Source organism: Schistocerca piceifrons, chromosome 1, assembly GCF_021461385.2.
Source record: "Schistocerca piceifrons isolate TAMUIC-IGC-003096 chromosome 1, iqSchPice1.1, whole genome shotgun sequence".
NCBI lineage: Eukaryota > Metazoa > Arthropoda > Insecta > Orthoptera > Acrididae > Schistocerca > Schistocerca piceifrons.
This window is the reverse complement of record NC_060138.1, coordinates 933359510-933374511: the sequence shown is the minus strand read 5'-3', so window position 1 is coordinate 933374511 and position 15002 is coordinate 933359510. Positions and strand designations below refer to the sequence as shown.

At 40.9% G+C, this 15002-nt stretch overlaps 1 protein-coding gene across 1 annotated transcript in view; it reads right to left on the bottom strand.

Moving 5' to 3' along the window:
* The window catches only part of LOC124776675, a 277681-nt gene that overhangs the window by 56396 nt on the left and 206283 nt on the right, over window positions 1-15002 (bottom strand). Inside the window, exon 2 of the mRNA XM_047251780.1 lies at window positions 2908-3037. Within this exon, the coding sequence (XP_047107736.1) occupies window positions 2908-3037 (130 nt within the window). The remainder of the gene's footprint in view (window positions 1-2907; window positions 3038-15002) is intronic.

Here is a 15002-nt window from a genome sequence, read left to right as displayed (position 1 = left end):
CTTATGATAACACTAAAAGGGCCACTCCAGCCGCAAGTTTTAGCGTGAGACTTTTTCGAGTCTCTGTTACGTTGCAAACTTTAAAAACATTGCCCCACCACGAGAAGTATAACGTTTCTCATTGGATAGACAGAATTTTTGTAGGCAGAGCTTAAGGTTAACGTTGAGACCCTGATTGGTCAGATGAAAACACAGCCAGATATTTTTTTAGACCAACTTCGGTAAATTGTAGTAAGGAGAAGTTAGGAGGAGAGTTGCTTCCGAGACGGCGAGGTGAGCGGAGCTATGCTGCCCGCCGCCCCCTGACGAACACTGACAAGGTAATGAACACGCGTGATGCTGCATAACAGCGGATAAAGCTTCACTCAGAACTGCAGAAGGCTCATCTCTTACACCTCCTTTTTGCGTAATACTAGTGTCGATCGTCAATTACAGCTCATGGTGTTCACATTTGCCACTTGAAAAAAATCTGAAACGCGATGATTTTTCTGTTATATAGTTATTGAGAAGCCACATCAGCCACTGTAATTTATGACAAGTTAGCTAAGTAATTAAAGATAATTGAGGGTCACTGTAGACCATTTTGATAGTTTTCTCTCTTGTGAAACTTAATTTAAACCTAGATTATAGATTTTATATGGCATAGGTCATCCTTCGATCCATTGTAGAACTTGGAAAACCATTCAGGGAATATTCGTTCACACTTTTGTTGAACGCATTTGGTTTTTATCATCCTGTATTAAAACATTTCCTTTTATCAATGCTGCAATTTATAAACAATGTTTTGTGAGTAGAATAAAATTTCCAATGGTAAACTTAACTGCTTTTTCGACGTTATTTTATCAGCTAACTAAAAATAGGAAAGCCTTGAACCCCTTCCACTAAATTTAGTTAGTATTAAGATTCTTTTACAGGGAGTGCAGTGGAGCTGACGCTGAAATCATTAAGTATTTGGTTGTATCATCGCTAGTCTCGATGAACTCTTCTGAACTCTACATGTCATGTGTGGTCTGGCGTCTCCTTACCAGTAACAGGTCCCAGGTTCAAACTAGTCAATTCCCTAAAAAACACGCTCAGAGCGTCGTTGCACGAAAGTGGTAGGGAGACACGATATACAACAAACAGACACCACGCAGAATGTTAATGTGTGTCCTCTGAGCACAGCAGGGGAGCAACGGACGAGCTCTGTATCTCAACCACCAGACATTTGTAACTACACTACTGGCCATTAAAATTGCTACACCAAGAAGAATTGCAGATGATAAACGGGTATTCATTGGACAAATATATTATACTAGAACTGACATGTGATTACATTTTCAAGCAATTTGGGTGCATAGAAGCTGAGATATCAGTACCCAGAACAACCACCTCTGGCCGTAACAACGGCCGTGATACACCTGGGCATTGAGTCAAACAGAGCTTGGATGGCGTGTACAGGTACAGCTGCCCATGCAGCTTCAACACGATACCACAGTTCATCAAGAGTAGTGACTGGCGTAATGTGACGAGCCAGTTGCCCGGCCACCACTGACTGGATGTTTTCAATTGGAGAGAGATCTGGAGAATGTGCTGGCCAGGGGCAGCAATCGAACATTTTCTGTATCCAGAAAGGCCTGTAAAGAACCTGCGACATGCGGTCGTGCATTATCCTGCTGAAATGTAGGGTTTCGCCGGGATCGAATGAAGGGTAGAGCCACGGGTAGTAACACATCTGAAATGTAACTACCACTGTTGAAAGTGCCGTCAATGCGAACAAGAGGTGACCGAGACGAGTAGCCAATGGCACCCCATACCATCAGGCTGGGTGATACGTCAGTATGGCGATGACGAATACACGCTTCCAGTGTGCGTTCATTGCGATGTCGCCCAACACGGATGCGACCACATAGATGCTGTAAACAGAACCTGGGTTCATCCGAAAAAATGACGTTTTGCCATTCGTGCACCCAGGATCGTCGTTGAGTACACCATCGCAGGCGCTCTTGTCTGTGATGCAGCGTCAAGGGTAACCGCAGCCATGGCCACCTAGGTGATAGTCCATGCTGCTGCAAACGTCGTCGAACTGTTCATGCAGATAGTTGTTTTCTTGCAAACGTCCCCATCTGTTGTCTCAGGGATCGAGATGTGGCTGCACGATCCGTTACAGCCATGCGGATAGGACGTCTGTCATCTCGACTGAAAGTGACACGAGGCCGTTGGGATCCACCACGGCGTTCCGTATTACCCTCCTGAACCCACCTATTCTATGTTCTGCTAACAGTCATTGGATCTCGAACAACGCGAGCAGCAATGTCGCGATTCGATAAACCGCAATCGCAATAGGCTACTATCCGACCTTTATCAAAGTCAATAACGTGATGGTACGCATTTCTCCTCCTTACACGAGGCATCACAACAACGTTTCACCAGGCAACGCCGGTCAACTGCTGTTTGTGTACGAGAAATCGGTTGCAAACTTTCCTCATGTCAGTACGTTGTAGGTGTCGCCACCGGCGCCAACCTGCTCTGAAAAGCTAATCATTTGCATATCACAACTTCTTCCTGTCGGTTAAATTTCGCGTCTGTACCACGTCATCTTCGTGGTGTAGCAATTTTAATGGTCAGTATTGTATCTTGGACGTATCTCCGTATCTCTTCTGCTCAGCAAAACAACCCCTGAAATTTCTGGTCACTATTCGACTTCAAAGGAGGAACTCTTCACGTAATTTGCTCTTATGATAAGGCCACAATCAGATACTTTCTGATATCATCTTCCGCATATCTTCTCCGCCACAATCGCGTAGACGGCATGTTCCTATGTATTCACTCAAGGATACAGTGCCTCGTACACGGTGACACTCTTACTAGCGTGATCTGCAGTATCACTAGCGTGCTGCCACTGCTACGTGCACTGGGCGCACCGACCTGTAGATAGGGGAGTCGGCGCCGTCCTTGAACCACAGCACCAGCTCCACGACGTCGCCGTGCTCCGGCTGCAGCACGCACGGCAGGTGCGCCACCGCCTCCTGCAGCACCGTCACCTCCGACACCGACACTGTAACACAGCAAACACGCCCTCAGAAGACAGGTAGACAGACGTGTTTCTATGTGCCTTCGTGGTTGGAACTGAACTCTTACCGAGGACTTGATGTGCAATGATAAATGAATAATTTAATAACAAGAGTTCTATCGTCTGTGATTGTTATAGACTACAAAGAATTATGTTGAATAACGTTTACTCAAGAAAGGTCATTTCAGATAATTGGGAAGTGGTCCTACGATATCCAGTTAAAATACAGACAGAGAATACCCCTATCAAATGCAGTAAAGTTGCGTTGAGAGCGTTACGAGACTGTTAGCAAAATCCCCAAATGAAATATTCATCGAAGATACACGAAGACGAAGTCCATTTCGTGATTACAATACACGAAATATTCACCGGCTCAAGCCAGTTCAGAGTGCAGCATGATGAGTCACAAAGTAACGCTTGCACTACAAAGAATAGTAATTCACACTCTATCAGCTGTTCCTTAAGGGGGAGTAGGACGACAAACGGGCCGACTTGGAGCAGGACAGGCACCACAGGACACTGTAATTTCCACTGTCTACACATTAACAAATAAATTCATAAAACTTTGTCAGCATGACCAGGAAAGATTCTGGATTCACACTCATGGCAGTGCGAGTTCAAAAACGTAACAAAATAAATTTTTTTTACATGTGAAATTTCATCATTTTTTCACTTACTACTGGCTGCATTTGTTGCTATAGGTACACTTTTCTTCATAAGCAGGAGAGATTATTCGATGAATTTTGCTCAGCATACAAACCATACTTACAGGTGTATGAAACTCTAGAATTTTCCAAATCTATTAAAAACTGTGGTAAAAATTGAAATAATTAACTATAAAATATGAATACTTTCTAAACATGGAGTTTAAAATGTAACAGCGCATTCATATTTTTCATAAATTAAATAAATTGTACACCTCTAATTATCATTTATATGCTGTGCAAAATTCATCGAAGAAAGTGTTCGTACAGCAACAAACGCAGCTAACAGTACGTGAAAAAATGATGAAATTTCACATGTAAAAAAATATTTTGTTATGTTTTGAATTTCCACTGCTATGACTGAATCCTGAATCCTTCCTCGTCATGCTCACAAAGTTTCATGAATTTATTTGTAAAAGTATAGACAGTGGAAATTAAAATGTCCTGTGGTGCCTCTCGTGCTCCAAGTCTACCCATTTGACGTCCTGCCCTCCCCCCCCCCCCCCTTTAATATTCGTAGAAAGGGAAAAAGTGAAGAGTTATACCGTGGTGCATATTGAGACCTCTTCAAATATGAAGTCCCTTCAGACGTTTAAGTATGGCAGCAGCTGTTCATTACCCAGAATCAATCAGCTATGTGAGTGAATCACACATATTGCCATAGGGAGGTCTGTCTTCCTCCAGCACTCAACATAATGTGTTCAGAATCGTTGTCTTGAGCCCGTTGCTAGAAATGTCCGTCTCCACTTGACTTCCATAGTGTGTTACTACTGTCTGCTTTTCCATTGGCTGAAGGCTGTCCCCACCAAAATACATCGTTTTGAGGCTCTCATACATGATTTGATTCAATATGACCTCTTTCATGAATTTATCAATACATTTAAATAAAGAAATGCTGTAAAAATTATGTCACAGTCAAATAATTTATAACAGTTATAAATGAAGGTTTGTCAATAAACAAGTAAACCAATGTTCTTGCAAAAGTGTACTTATGATAGATTTTCCATTATCGTAAGTGCATATTGATTAAACAATTATGTAGGCCTGCTTGATAGAAAAGTCTTTCGGTTCTTGTTTCAGTTGTTGTGTCCGCTCACTTACGTGACTGGCCACTTTTCAATTAGCACCGGTTTTTGTTAGTAGTGGGTGCAATAATAAAGTTACCGACAAAACAGTAAACTGTTCATTAAAAAACACAAGTATGAGAACTATGAAGAATTCATACTGTATTCATTCTGAAACTGTTTATTCTCTGTGAAATAGCAACTTCTGTAGCTTTAAAGATATTAGAATATTGTTGTGCCACTGGATGTGCCTCATAGCTAGTGGGAGCTATGAAATTGTCGTCAATACAAATAAAAAATTCTTGAATTTTTAATGTAACACGATTTTAGAATGAACCAAATGTCTTAAAATTTCTCCTAGTCCTATGCAGATTCCTAACACCATGTATGGGGTCAACATTAACAAAACCAACAAACTGCAGCACAGACAGATTCCTGATTCGAAATGGAGCAAGGAAGGTCCAATGAATATATGTCTGGATATGCATATTGCCACGGCAGATGGTGCTGACGAATGAAAGTTCCTCTGATCACGTATCGTGTGTTCCTTCAGTGTTGCAGACTGTGTGGTTGACGCAACCCACTGTAAGCAGCAGATTTGTCCGGTATTCATGTCTGGAACAATCCGAGATATTGTCTGTGTATGGCCAAGCAGATGGGAACGGTCGAGAGGCGGCATGGCTATACCAAAACAGGTACCCTCACATACATCAACCACATCACACAACATTTCTAACTCTTTATGCATGTTTTCGTGATCATGGGTCTTTCAGGTAGAAGAAAGTGCAGGGAGGTGGCAGACTGGATGTACAGCAGATCTGGAGGACCGGGTTCTACAGGATATTGAGATGAACCCTAGTACAAGCTCCATACATGTGGTCCGTCAACGGTATATAAGCCAAAGTACGATTTTGTGTATCCTGCATGACAATTGCTACCATACCTATCACCTGCAACGAGAGGAAGGATAATCTGCAGCGGATTTCCCTCCATGGCACGGCTTTTTGTCGATGGTTTTTGCACCAGATAGTCACAGTTAAGGAATTTCTGCCACCTATCCTCTTTACCGATGAAGCAATCTGTATCAACTGGCATCATCTACCTGCATATCGTCGTCTGTACTCTACAGACAACCCTGGAGGAATGGTTGAGACGTTTCATCAGCATCGGCTCAGCATCAATGTACAGGCATGGATTCTTGGCGACCACGTACTTGGACTAGTTATTATTTCACAACTACATAGGCAACAGCTCCGTGTTGCGCTATGAAATTGAGCTGTGAGTCACAGAGATGCACAGGGGTGCCTCACACAAAGAGAGCATCCCAGATCGCCCCTGAGAGCTTCTCGGCTTTAGGCAAGACCATTGTGCCGGTTTTTTTTTTTAAAAAAAAGAAAAAGAAAATCAGGGTTTTTTATTTATGATAATATATATAAAATCACTAACAAGTCTTGCAGTTTCACAAACCTGGACATCCTGCAGAATACTTTGCCTGGACTCATTGATAATACACTGACGATATGACAAGTTATGTGGTTTCTTGATGGCGGAGCACCGCCTCAATTCCGCATTACAGTTCTTCGGATAGGACGCAGAGGTCCTGTAGCACAGCATGCTAAATCGCCGGACTTAAGACTCCTGGATGTTTACCTCTGGTGGCACCTGAAAAGCATTGTGTATGCTGAACCGATTCCTGATATGCAGACCCTTCAACAGCGTGTCCACAATGCGTACGGCGCTTTTCTGAGAGGTTGGAAGTGCGAAAGAGTGCGGCAATCTACCATGCGACACGTGAAAGCGTGTATTTCGTCCCATGGAGGTCACTTTTAACGTCTGTTGCGACGTGGATGCGTTGCAGCTGTGTATTGTGTTCCGGGACGATTTGTTGCCGTTGCCCGCATTTTCGAACACATATTCACAGGATTCTTTTTACTCCATTTCCAGTCAGAAATTGGCTCCTGCAGTTTGCCGATTTCTTAATTTTCACCTTGTATATAGTTCTGAAAATTTCTCTTTCTGAACTTTTAATGCTACGAAAATATTTTTAAGATTTATAATGAAAAACCTGGGACGCATGCAACAGATAATAGTTACGAGGTGAAATATTCATGGATGAATTATTTACTGTATGCGTCCCATGCGTTTCAGTACAGAACCTAGAAGTACTTTCATAGCTATTAAAAATTTACAATCACAAATTTTGTCGACTTTTTTGTATCGGGCTAGGAGAAATAACTATTTTAATTTCAAACTAAAAATATTTTTATTTGAATGATTATTTTCTGTTTATCAGACTTGTGTGTGTGAAATTTTCCAGTGGTTGTAAAAGTTTTGATGAAATTAGATGGGAGACGTGTTATATTTAAGGCTTGTTTCAGTGTCTCTTCACCTGATCATATTTGAAAAAGAATAGTGCTACATTTATCTATTAATAAGACATCAAACTGATAAAGCGATATTTTCCTAAAAAATAAAATAAGGAAGCAAAGTGAAAAACAAAGTACCCTGCACTACACATCAGAATAAAAGTGAGTTAATATTGCATTGTCATACATTTCAAAGTTATGTAGAAACTTTCAAGTCTCTAGCTCATTCGGAAGTCAGTTTGAAATAAATTATAAAATTCGTACCGAACATGCAGACAGAAGAACGAAGTAGTAGTCTCCAAAATGTTGAAAGGAGGAACACTGGAAAATATCCAAGTATTGAAATACCTGGTTAATAGCTGTGGCATGTTCCACATGTGAGGTGACAGTGCAATTTCTAACCTATGACCAAATACGAGGAAACGCAGATTTTGGTCGGAAAAACGACTAACTGTAAGGAATGTTTTATTCATGTAAAATGTGAAATGTTTTCTAATCTTCAAGTATGGCATTCAAAAACAAAACTGTTATTCTAGATTAAATCCCTTTCCTTTCTGTTTCTCAGTAACCTGCAGAAAAGGCTAATTGTCATAGATTTAAAGCGCTTGACTCAATTCGCCATTGTGAATGCAAGGACGATGAGAAACTCATGTTACTGTGTGACTGATTTATAAAACGTAATTGTCTGTAAAATTGTCCGTAAGTGAATACGGAACGAAAAACAGACGTTAACGCCAGGTAAAAAATAGTTACCTGAAACAAAAAATTGAATTTTTTTTCCTATTTAACAAGAACTCTTCATAACTATAGCAAAAAAATTCTCATAGCTAGCTTCTTGAAACTAAAAAGCGACATGATATTGAAGAGCATATCTTCCCTTAACGTGACACGGCTTCTATCCACAAAGACTCCGTAATTGTGTTTCTTTTATAATCTGTTACACACTGCCTAATATTACCTGAAGGAGAAGTCAACTTTCGTAACACTCGACGCATATTCACACGTTTATGATTCCTACCACGTGACAACAATAAGATAATTTACATGTAGTTGTTTTTTAGTCTGCAAGAGTTACTCTGTTTTGGAGGTCTTTTAAAGAGAACTGGAACGGAACTGCTTCTCTGTCCCCAGGAGAGGGGTGTGGCAAATCAGTGAGAAGGGGCGCAGCTGCAGATGAGTCCTGAGTCGTTATAACCACAGATTACGGACACCTCTGATTCTGAGAGACCGCAGTGTTACAATCTTCCCATGTTTCTGATCTGCAGCCACAAACACTGCCCTTTCTTCTCAATAACGAAACGTCACAGGAGTTTCCAAACATTTATTGCCTGTGGCAAGTGTGATGGATGGCGTTTGTCGAAATTATTTGTGAAAACTTTACTAATGTAAGACGTTCATACCGCCGTGAATAACTTTTACCCACAGTAAGGCGGTGGTATATTTGACTGTATACTTTTACTTTTATTTTACACATAAAATAATCCCTGTGTGAATCTAAAAGTACCGATAACAGCGCAATATAGTTTTCACTGAAATATGCAGAGATGCAGGACATTTATTAAATTAGTGCAAACATTTATTTCCAAGACGGTCGCAATTTTTCGCTAGCTGATGGTAGTTCACGTGAGCTAGTATTCTTGACAGTGATGCACGTGAGCACACGGCCGTATCCATTTACAAAGGCGTTAATTGATAAACAACCCTCGCATTTCCACTGAATGCTGAACAATCTGTTTTCATTATTTTCTGTTAGTAATAGAGAGTAATCCAATTTTAAAGGTCGTTGCCATCTGTTGCAGATAAGCCATGGTTTCAAGAGCGGGTAAAACATTTACCAACGAAAATTTTTGCAGCTAGCAAATCTGAAAGACACGTATTTTCTACATTATACTGCAAAATATACATGACAATGATAGAAATGGTTTTGAGTGATTTATCTTGGGATTCGGTATATTCGGTACATGTGAAATAAATTGTGTGTGTACTCCGGACACCCCCCCCCCCCCCGCCCCCCATGAACCATGGACATTGCCGTAGGTGGGGAGGCTTGCTTGCCTCAGCGATACAGATAGACGTACAGTAGGTGCAATCACAACGGAGGGGTATCTGTCGAGAGGCCAGAAAAACGTGTGGTTCCTGAAGAGGGGCAGCACCTTTCCAGTAGTTGCAGGGGCAACAGACTGGATAAATGACTGATCCGGCCTTGTAACATTAACCAAAACGGCCTTGCTGTGCTGGCACTGCGAACGGCTGAAAGCAAGGGGAAACTACAGCCGTAATTTTTCCCGAGGGCATGCAGCTTTACTGTATGGTTGAATGATGATGACGTCCCCTTGGGTAAAATCTTACGGAGGCAAAATAGCCAACCATTCGGATATTCGGATATTCGGATCTCCGAATGGGGACTACTCAGGAGGACGTTGTTATCAGGAGAAATAAAACCGGCGTTCTACGGGTATGAGCGTGGAATTTCAGATCCCTTAATCGGGCAGGTAGGTCAGAAAATTTAAAACGGGTAATGGATAGGTTAAAGTAAGATATAGTGGGAATAAGTGAAGTTCGGTTGCAGGAGGAACAAGACTTCTGGTCAGTCGAATACAGGATTATAAATACAAAATCAAATAGGGGTAATGCAGGAGTAGGTTTAATAATTAATAAAAAAATAGGAATGCGGGTAAGCTACTACAAACAGCATAGTGAAATCATTATTGTGGCCAAGGCAGATACGAAGCCGACGTTTAGCACAGTAGTACAAGTTTAAATGCCTACTAGCTCCGCAGATAACGAAGAGATTGATGAAATGTATGATGAGATAAAATAAATTATTCAGATAGTGAAGGGAGACGAAAATTAATAGTGATGGGTGACTGGAATTTGATAGTAGGAAAAGGAAGAGAAGGAAACGTAGTAGGTGAACATGGAATGGGGCTAAGGAATGAAAGAGGAAGCCGCCTGGTAGAATTTTGCACAGAGCATAACTTAATCACAGTTAACATTTGGATCAAGCATCGTGATAGAAGGTTGTCTACATGGAAGAAGCCGGGAGATACTAAAAGGTATCAGATTATATAATGGTACGACAGAGGTTTAGGAGCCAGGTTTTAAATTGTAAGACATTTCCAGGGGCAGGTGTGGACTCTGACCACCATCTATCGGTTATGGACTGTAGATTAAAACAGAAGAAACTGCGGGAAGATGGGAATTTAAGGAGATGGGACCTGGATAAACTGATAGAACCAGAGTATGTAGAGAGTTTTAAGGGGAGCATTAGAGAACGAATGACAAGAATGGGGGAAAGAAATACAGTAGAAGAAGAATAGGTAGCTTTGAGAGATGAAATAGTGAAGGCAGCAGAGGATCGATCAACTAGGTAAAAAAAGAGAGGGCTAATAGAAATCCTTGGGTAAATGAAGAGATATTGAATTTAATTGATGAAAGGAGAAAATATAAAAACGCGGCAAATGAAGCAGGCAAAAAGGAATACAAACGTCTCAAAAATGAGATCGACAGGAAGTGCAAAATGGCTAAGCAGGGATGGCTAGAGGACAAATGTAAAAAATGTAGAGGCGTATATCACTAGGGGTAAGATAGATACTGCCTACAGGAAAATTAGAGAGACCTTTGGCGAAAAGAGAACCACTTGTATGAATATCAAGAGCTCACATGGAAACACAGTTCTAAGCAAAGAAGGGAAAGCAGAGAGGTGGAAGGAGTATATAGAGGGTCTATATAAGGGCGATATTCTTGAGGACAATATTATGGAAATGCAAGAGAATGTAGATGAAGATGAAATAGGCGAGATGATACTGCGCGAAGTGTTTGCCAGAGCACTGAAAGACCTAAGTGGAAACAAGGCCCCGGGAGTAGACAACATTCCACTAGAACTACTGATAGGCTTGGGAGAGCCAGCCTTGACAAAACTCTAGCATCTGGTGAGCAAGATGTATGAGACAGGCGAAATACCCTCAGACTTGAAGAAGAATATAATAATTCTAATCCCAAAGAAACAGGTGCTGACAGATGTGAAAATTACCGAACTATCAGTTTACTACGCCACGGCTGCAAATACTAACACGAATTCTTTACAGACGAATGGAAAAACTGATAGAAGCCGATCTCGGTGAAGATCAGTTTCGATTCCGTCGAAATGTTGGAACACGTGAGGCAATACTGACCCTACGACTTATTTTATAAGCTAGATTAAGAAAACGCAAACCTACGTTTCTAGCATTTGTAGAGTTAAAGAAAGCTTTTGACAATGTTGACCGAAATACTCTCTTTCAAATTCTGAAGGCGGTAGGTGTAAAATACAGGGAGCTTGTACAGAAACAAGATGGCAGTTATAAGGGTCGAGGGGCATGAAAGGGAAGCAGTGGTTGGGAAGGGAGTAAGACAGGATTGTAGCTTATCCCTGATGTTATTCAATCTGTATATTGAGCAAGCAGTAAAGGAAACAAAAGAAAAATTCGGAGTAGGAATTAAAATCCATGGAGAAGAAATAAAAACATTGAGTTTCTCCGATGACACTGTAATTCTGTCAGAGGCAGCAAAGGACCTGGAAGAGCAGCTGAACGGAATGGACAATGTCTTGAAGGGAGGGTATAAGATGAACATCAACAAAAGCAAAACGAGGATAATGGAATGTATTCGAATTAAGTCGGGTGATGCTGATGGAATTAGATTAGGAAATGAGACACTTGAAGTAGTAAATGAGTTTTGCTATTTGGAGAGCAAAGTAACTGATGATGGTCGAAGTAGAGAGGATATAAAATGTAGACTGGCAATGGCTAGGAAAGCGTTTCAGAAGAACAGAAATTTGTTAACATCGAGTATAGATTTAAGTGTCAGGAAGTCGTTTCTGAAAGCATTTGAATGGAGTGTAGCTATGTATGCAAGTGAAACGTGGACGATAAATAGTTTAGACAAGAAGAGAATTGAAGCTTTCGAAATGTGGTGCTAAAGAAGAATGCTGAAAAGCAGATGTTGTAGATCCCATAACTAGTGAGGAGGTATTGAATAGATTTGGGGAGAAGAGAAATTTGTAGCACAACTTGGCTAGAAGAAGGGATCGGTAGGTAGGACATATTCTAAGGCATCAAAGGATCAACAGTTTTGGTATTGGAAGGCAGTGTGGAGGGTAAAAATCGTAGAGGGAGACCAAGAGCTGAATACACTAAACAGATTCAGAAGGATGTAGGATGCAATAGGTACTGGGAGATGATGAAGCTTGCACAGGGTAGAGTAGCATGGAGAGCTGCATCAAACCAGTCTCAGGACTGAAGACCACTACTACTACTACTACTACTACTACTCTGGAATACATGCTAGTATCCCCTACAAACCTTAGCTTGGCGTGTTATACAAATCTTCCTTGTATCGTGATGTCTTCCACATCTGATTCATGATTTTGCTGTTCAATATGCGCTACCATATTTGGGAATGATAACATGACTTCATACTCCGAATAGTTTCACAATAGATAAGCAGCTGTGAGAAAGAAATTATTTTTTCCAATGTTCTTTAATCGGTTTACTTATCAAACGTAAGTATTTACGTTTGCTGTGTGCTTTTCCTTTCCTTCCTCAGTCATCAGTCTTCTTACCAGTTGTATGTGGCCTGTCACGAATTCCTATTTTGTTGAGGGGTGACATGACCACCTACAATATTGCAGCGATCCGGTATTTAAGAATTCGTAGAAACTGAAAAAGTCTCTGATCCCCAAGTTCCGCTCTCGACGATCCATAGGCACAAACTACCAGTATGCTCGGTCACTCAAGCAGACCTCAATATTTTAGTGGGTACGATCAGCATATCTCATTGAAAATCGTAGTATTAGTTTTCCTTTACGTTACTATTCTGGAAGAAAAGAAAAAAAACGAAGCTTTTCATCGTACCCATTTGGCACTATGAAGGTTTGCTTCTTGATATGTAAGTGAAGTGACCGCTTTCTAAGAAATCCGATTAATAAAGGAATGCGGCTTGGTAAATCAATAACGTAAACTTAAGCCGGCAACCTTTAATTATTATTATTGCATTAAATAACTAGAAATGATGCAGGTTGGGTACGATACAGTGAAAACGTTTATACTAAGAAGTGCGATTTAATTAGCGGTTTCTTTTAGAGGCTTCTTTTAAGATACCCTTTTGACACAACCATATATATTACCAGTACCCCACCCCTTCTAGATAAAACATTCAGTAAATGGACAGTACTCTTAACAACTTGAAGTTCTTTGTGCTTTAATTTGCAGCTCTTCAAGAGTCACTAAACGCAACAGCCAGCGAGAGGTTTTTCGTCGTGAAACCTTGTAGAATATAGTGTAACTTTCACTCAGTTTGAATTTACAGAACTCAAAAACTGAACGAACAACGAAGAAGTCAAAAGTTGTAGACCGCTAGACATTGTTTTGTGTTCTGTTTGACCTGTGTCACCTGTGCTTGAAATTATAGTATTTCTTCATGTCTTGCGTGTCAAAATAGTTAAAATCTTTAATTATGTAGTGAAATAAAAAGGACTCGTCTGATGATGGTGATGGTGATGTCGAAACGACAGCGCATAGCAATAAATGTGATTTAGCTTCGGTTGTTGGTGACAATGAAAGCCCTGTTACTATTTCTGGTAATTTCACGAAAAATAATACCGGAACTGAGAGTGGCAGTCGCAGGGGCCGGACTTTTCAAAAACATTACGTAAAAACATACATATATATATTTAGTATGACGAAAAAGATGACAGAGTTTATGGATTTTTGCATAGGTCTAGTGTGAAAACAAGAAGTTGCTTCCAAAAACTATCTACATGTACATCTATATACATACTCTACCATCCACCATACGGTGCGTGGCGGAGGGTACCTCGTACCACAACTAGCATCTTCTCTCCCTGTTCCACTCCCAAACAGAACGAGGGAAAAGTGACTGCCTATATGCCTCTGTACGAGCCCTAATCTCTCTTATCTTATCTTTGTCGTCTTTCCGCGAAATGTAAGTTGTACTGCAGTCAGCATCAAATGCTGGTTCTCTAAATCAAACCTACCAGTAACAAATCTAGCAGCTCACCTCTGAATTGCTTCTTTGTCTTCCCTCAATCCGACCTCATAGGATCCCAAACGTTCGAGCAGTACTCAAGAATAGGTTGTATTAGTGTTTTATAAGCGGTCTCCTTTACAGATGAACCACATCTTCCCAAAATTCTACCAATGAACCGAAGAAGACGACTATCCGCCTTCCCCATAACTGTCATTACATGCTTGTCCCACTTCATATCGCTCTGCAGTGTTACGCCCAAATATGTAATCGACGTGTCTGTGTCAAGCGTTACACTACTAATGGAGTATTCAAACAATATGGGATTCTTTTTCCTATTCATCTGCATTAATTTACATTTATCTATAGAGTTAGCTGTCATTCTTTACACCAATCACAAATCCTGTCCAAGTCATCTTGTATCCTCGTACTGTCACTCAACAACGACACCTTCCCGTACACCACAGCATCATCAGCAAACAGCCGCACATTGCTATCCACCCTATCCAAAAGATCATTTATGTAGATTGAAAACAACAGCGAACCTACCACACTTCCCTGGGGCACTCCAGATGATACCCTCACCTCCGATGAACACTCACCATCGAGGACAACGTACTGGGTTCTATTACTTAAGAAGCCTTCGAGCCACTCACATACTTGGGAACCAATCCCATATGCTCGTACCTTAATTAGATGTCTGCAGTGGGGTACCGAGTCAAACGCTTTCTGGAAGTCAAGGAATATGGCATCCGTCTGATACCCTTCATCCATCGTTCGCAAGATTTCA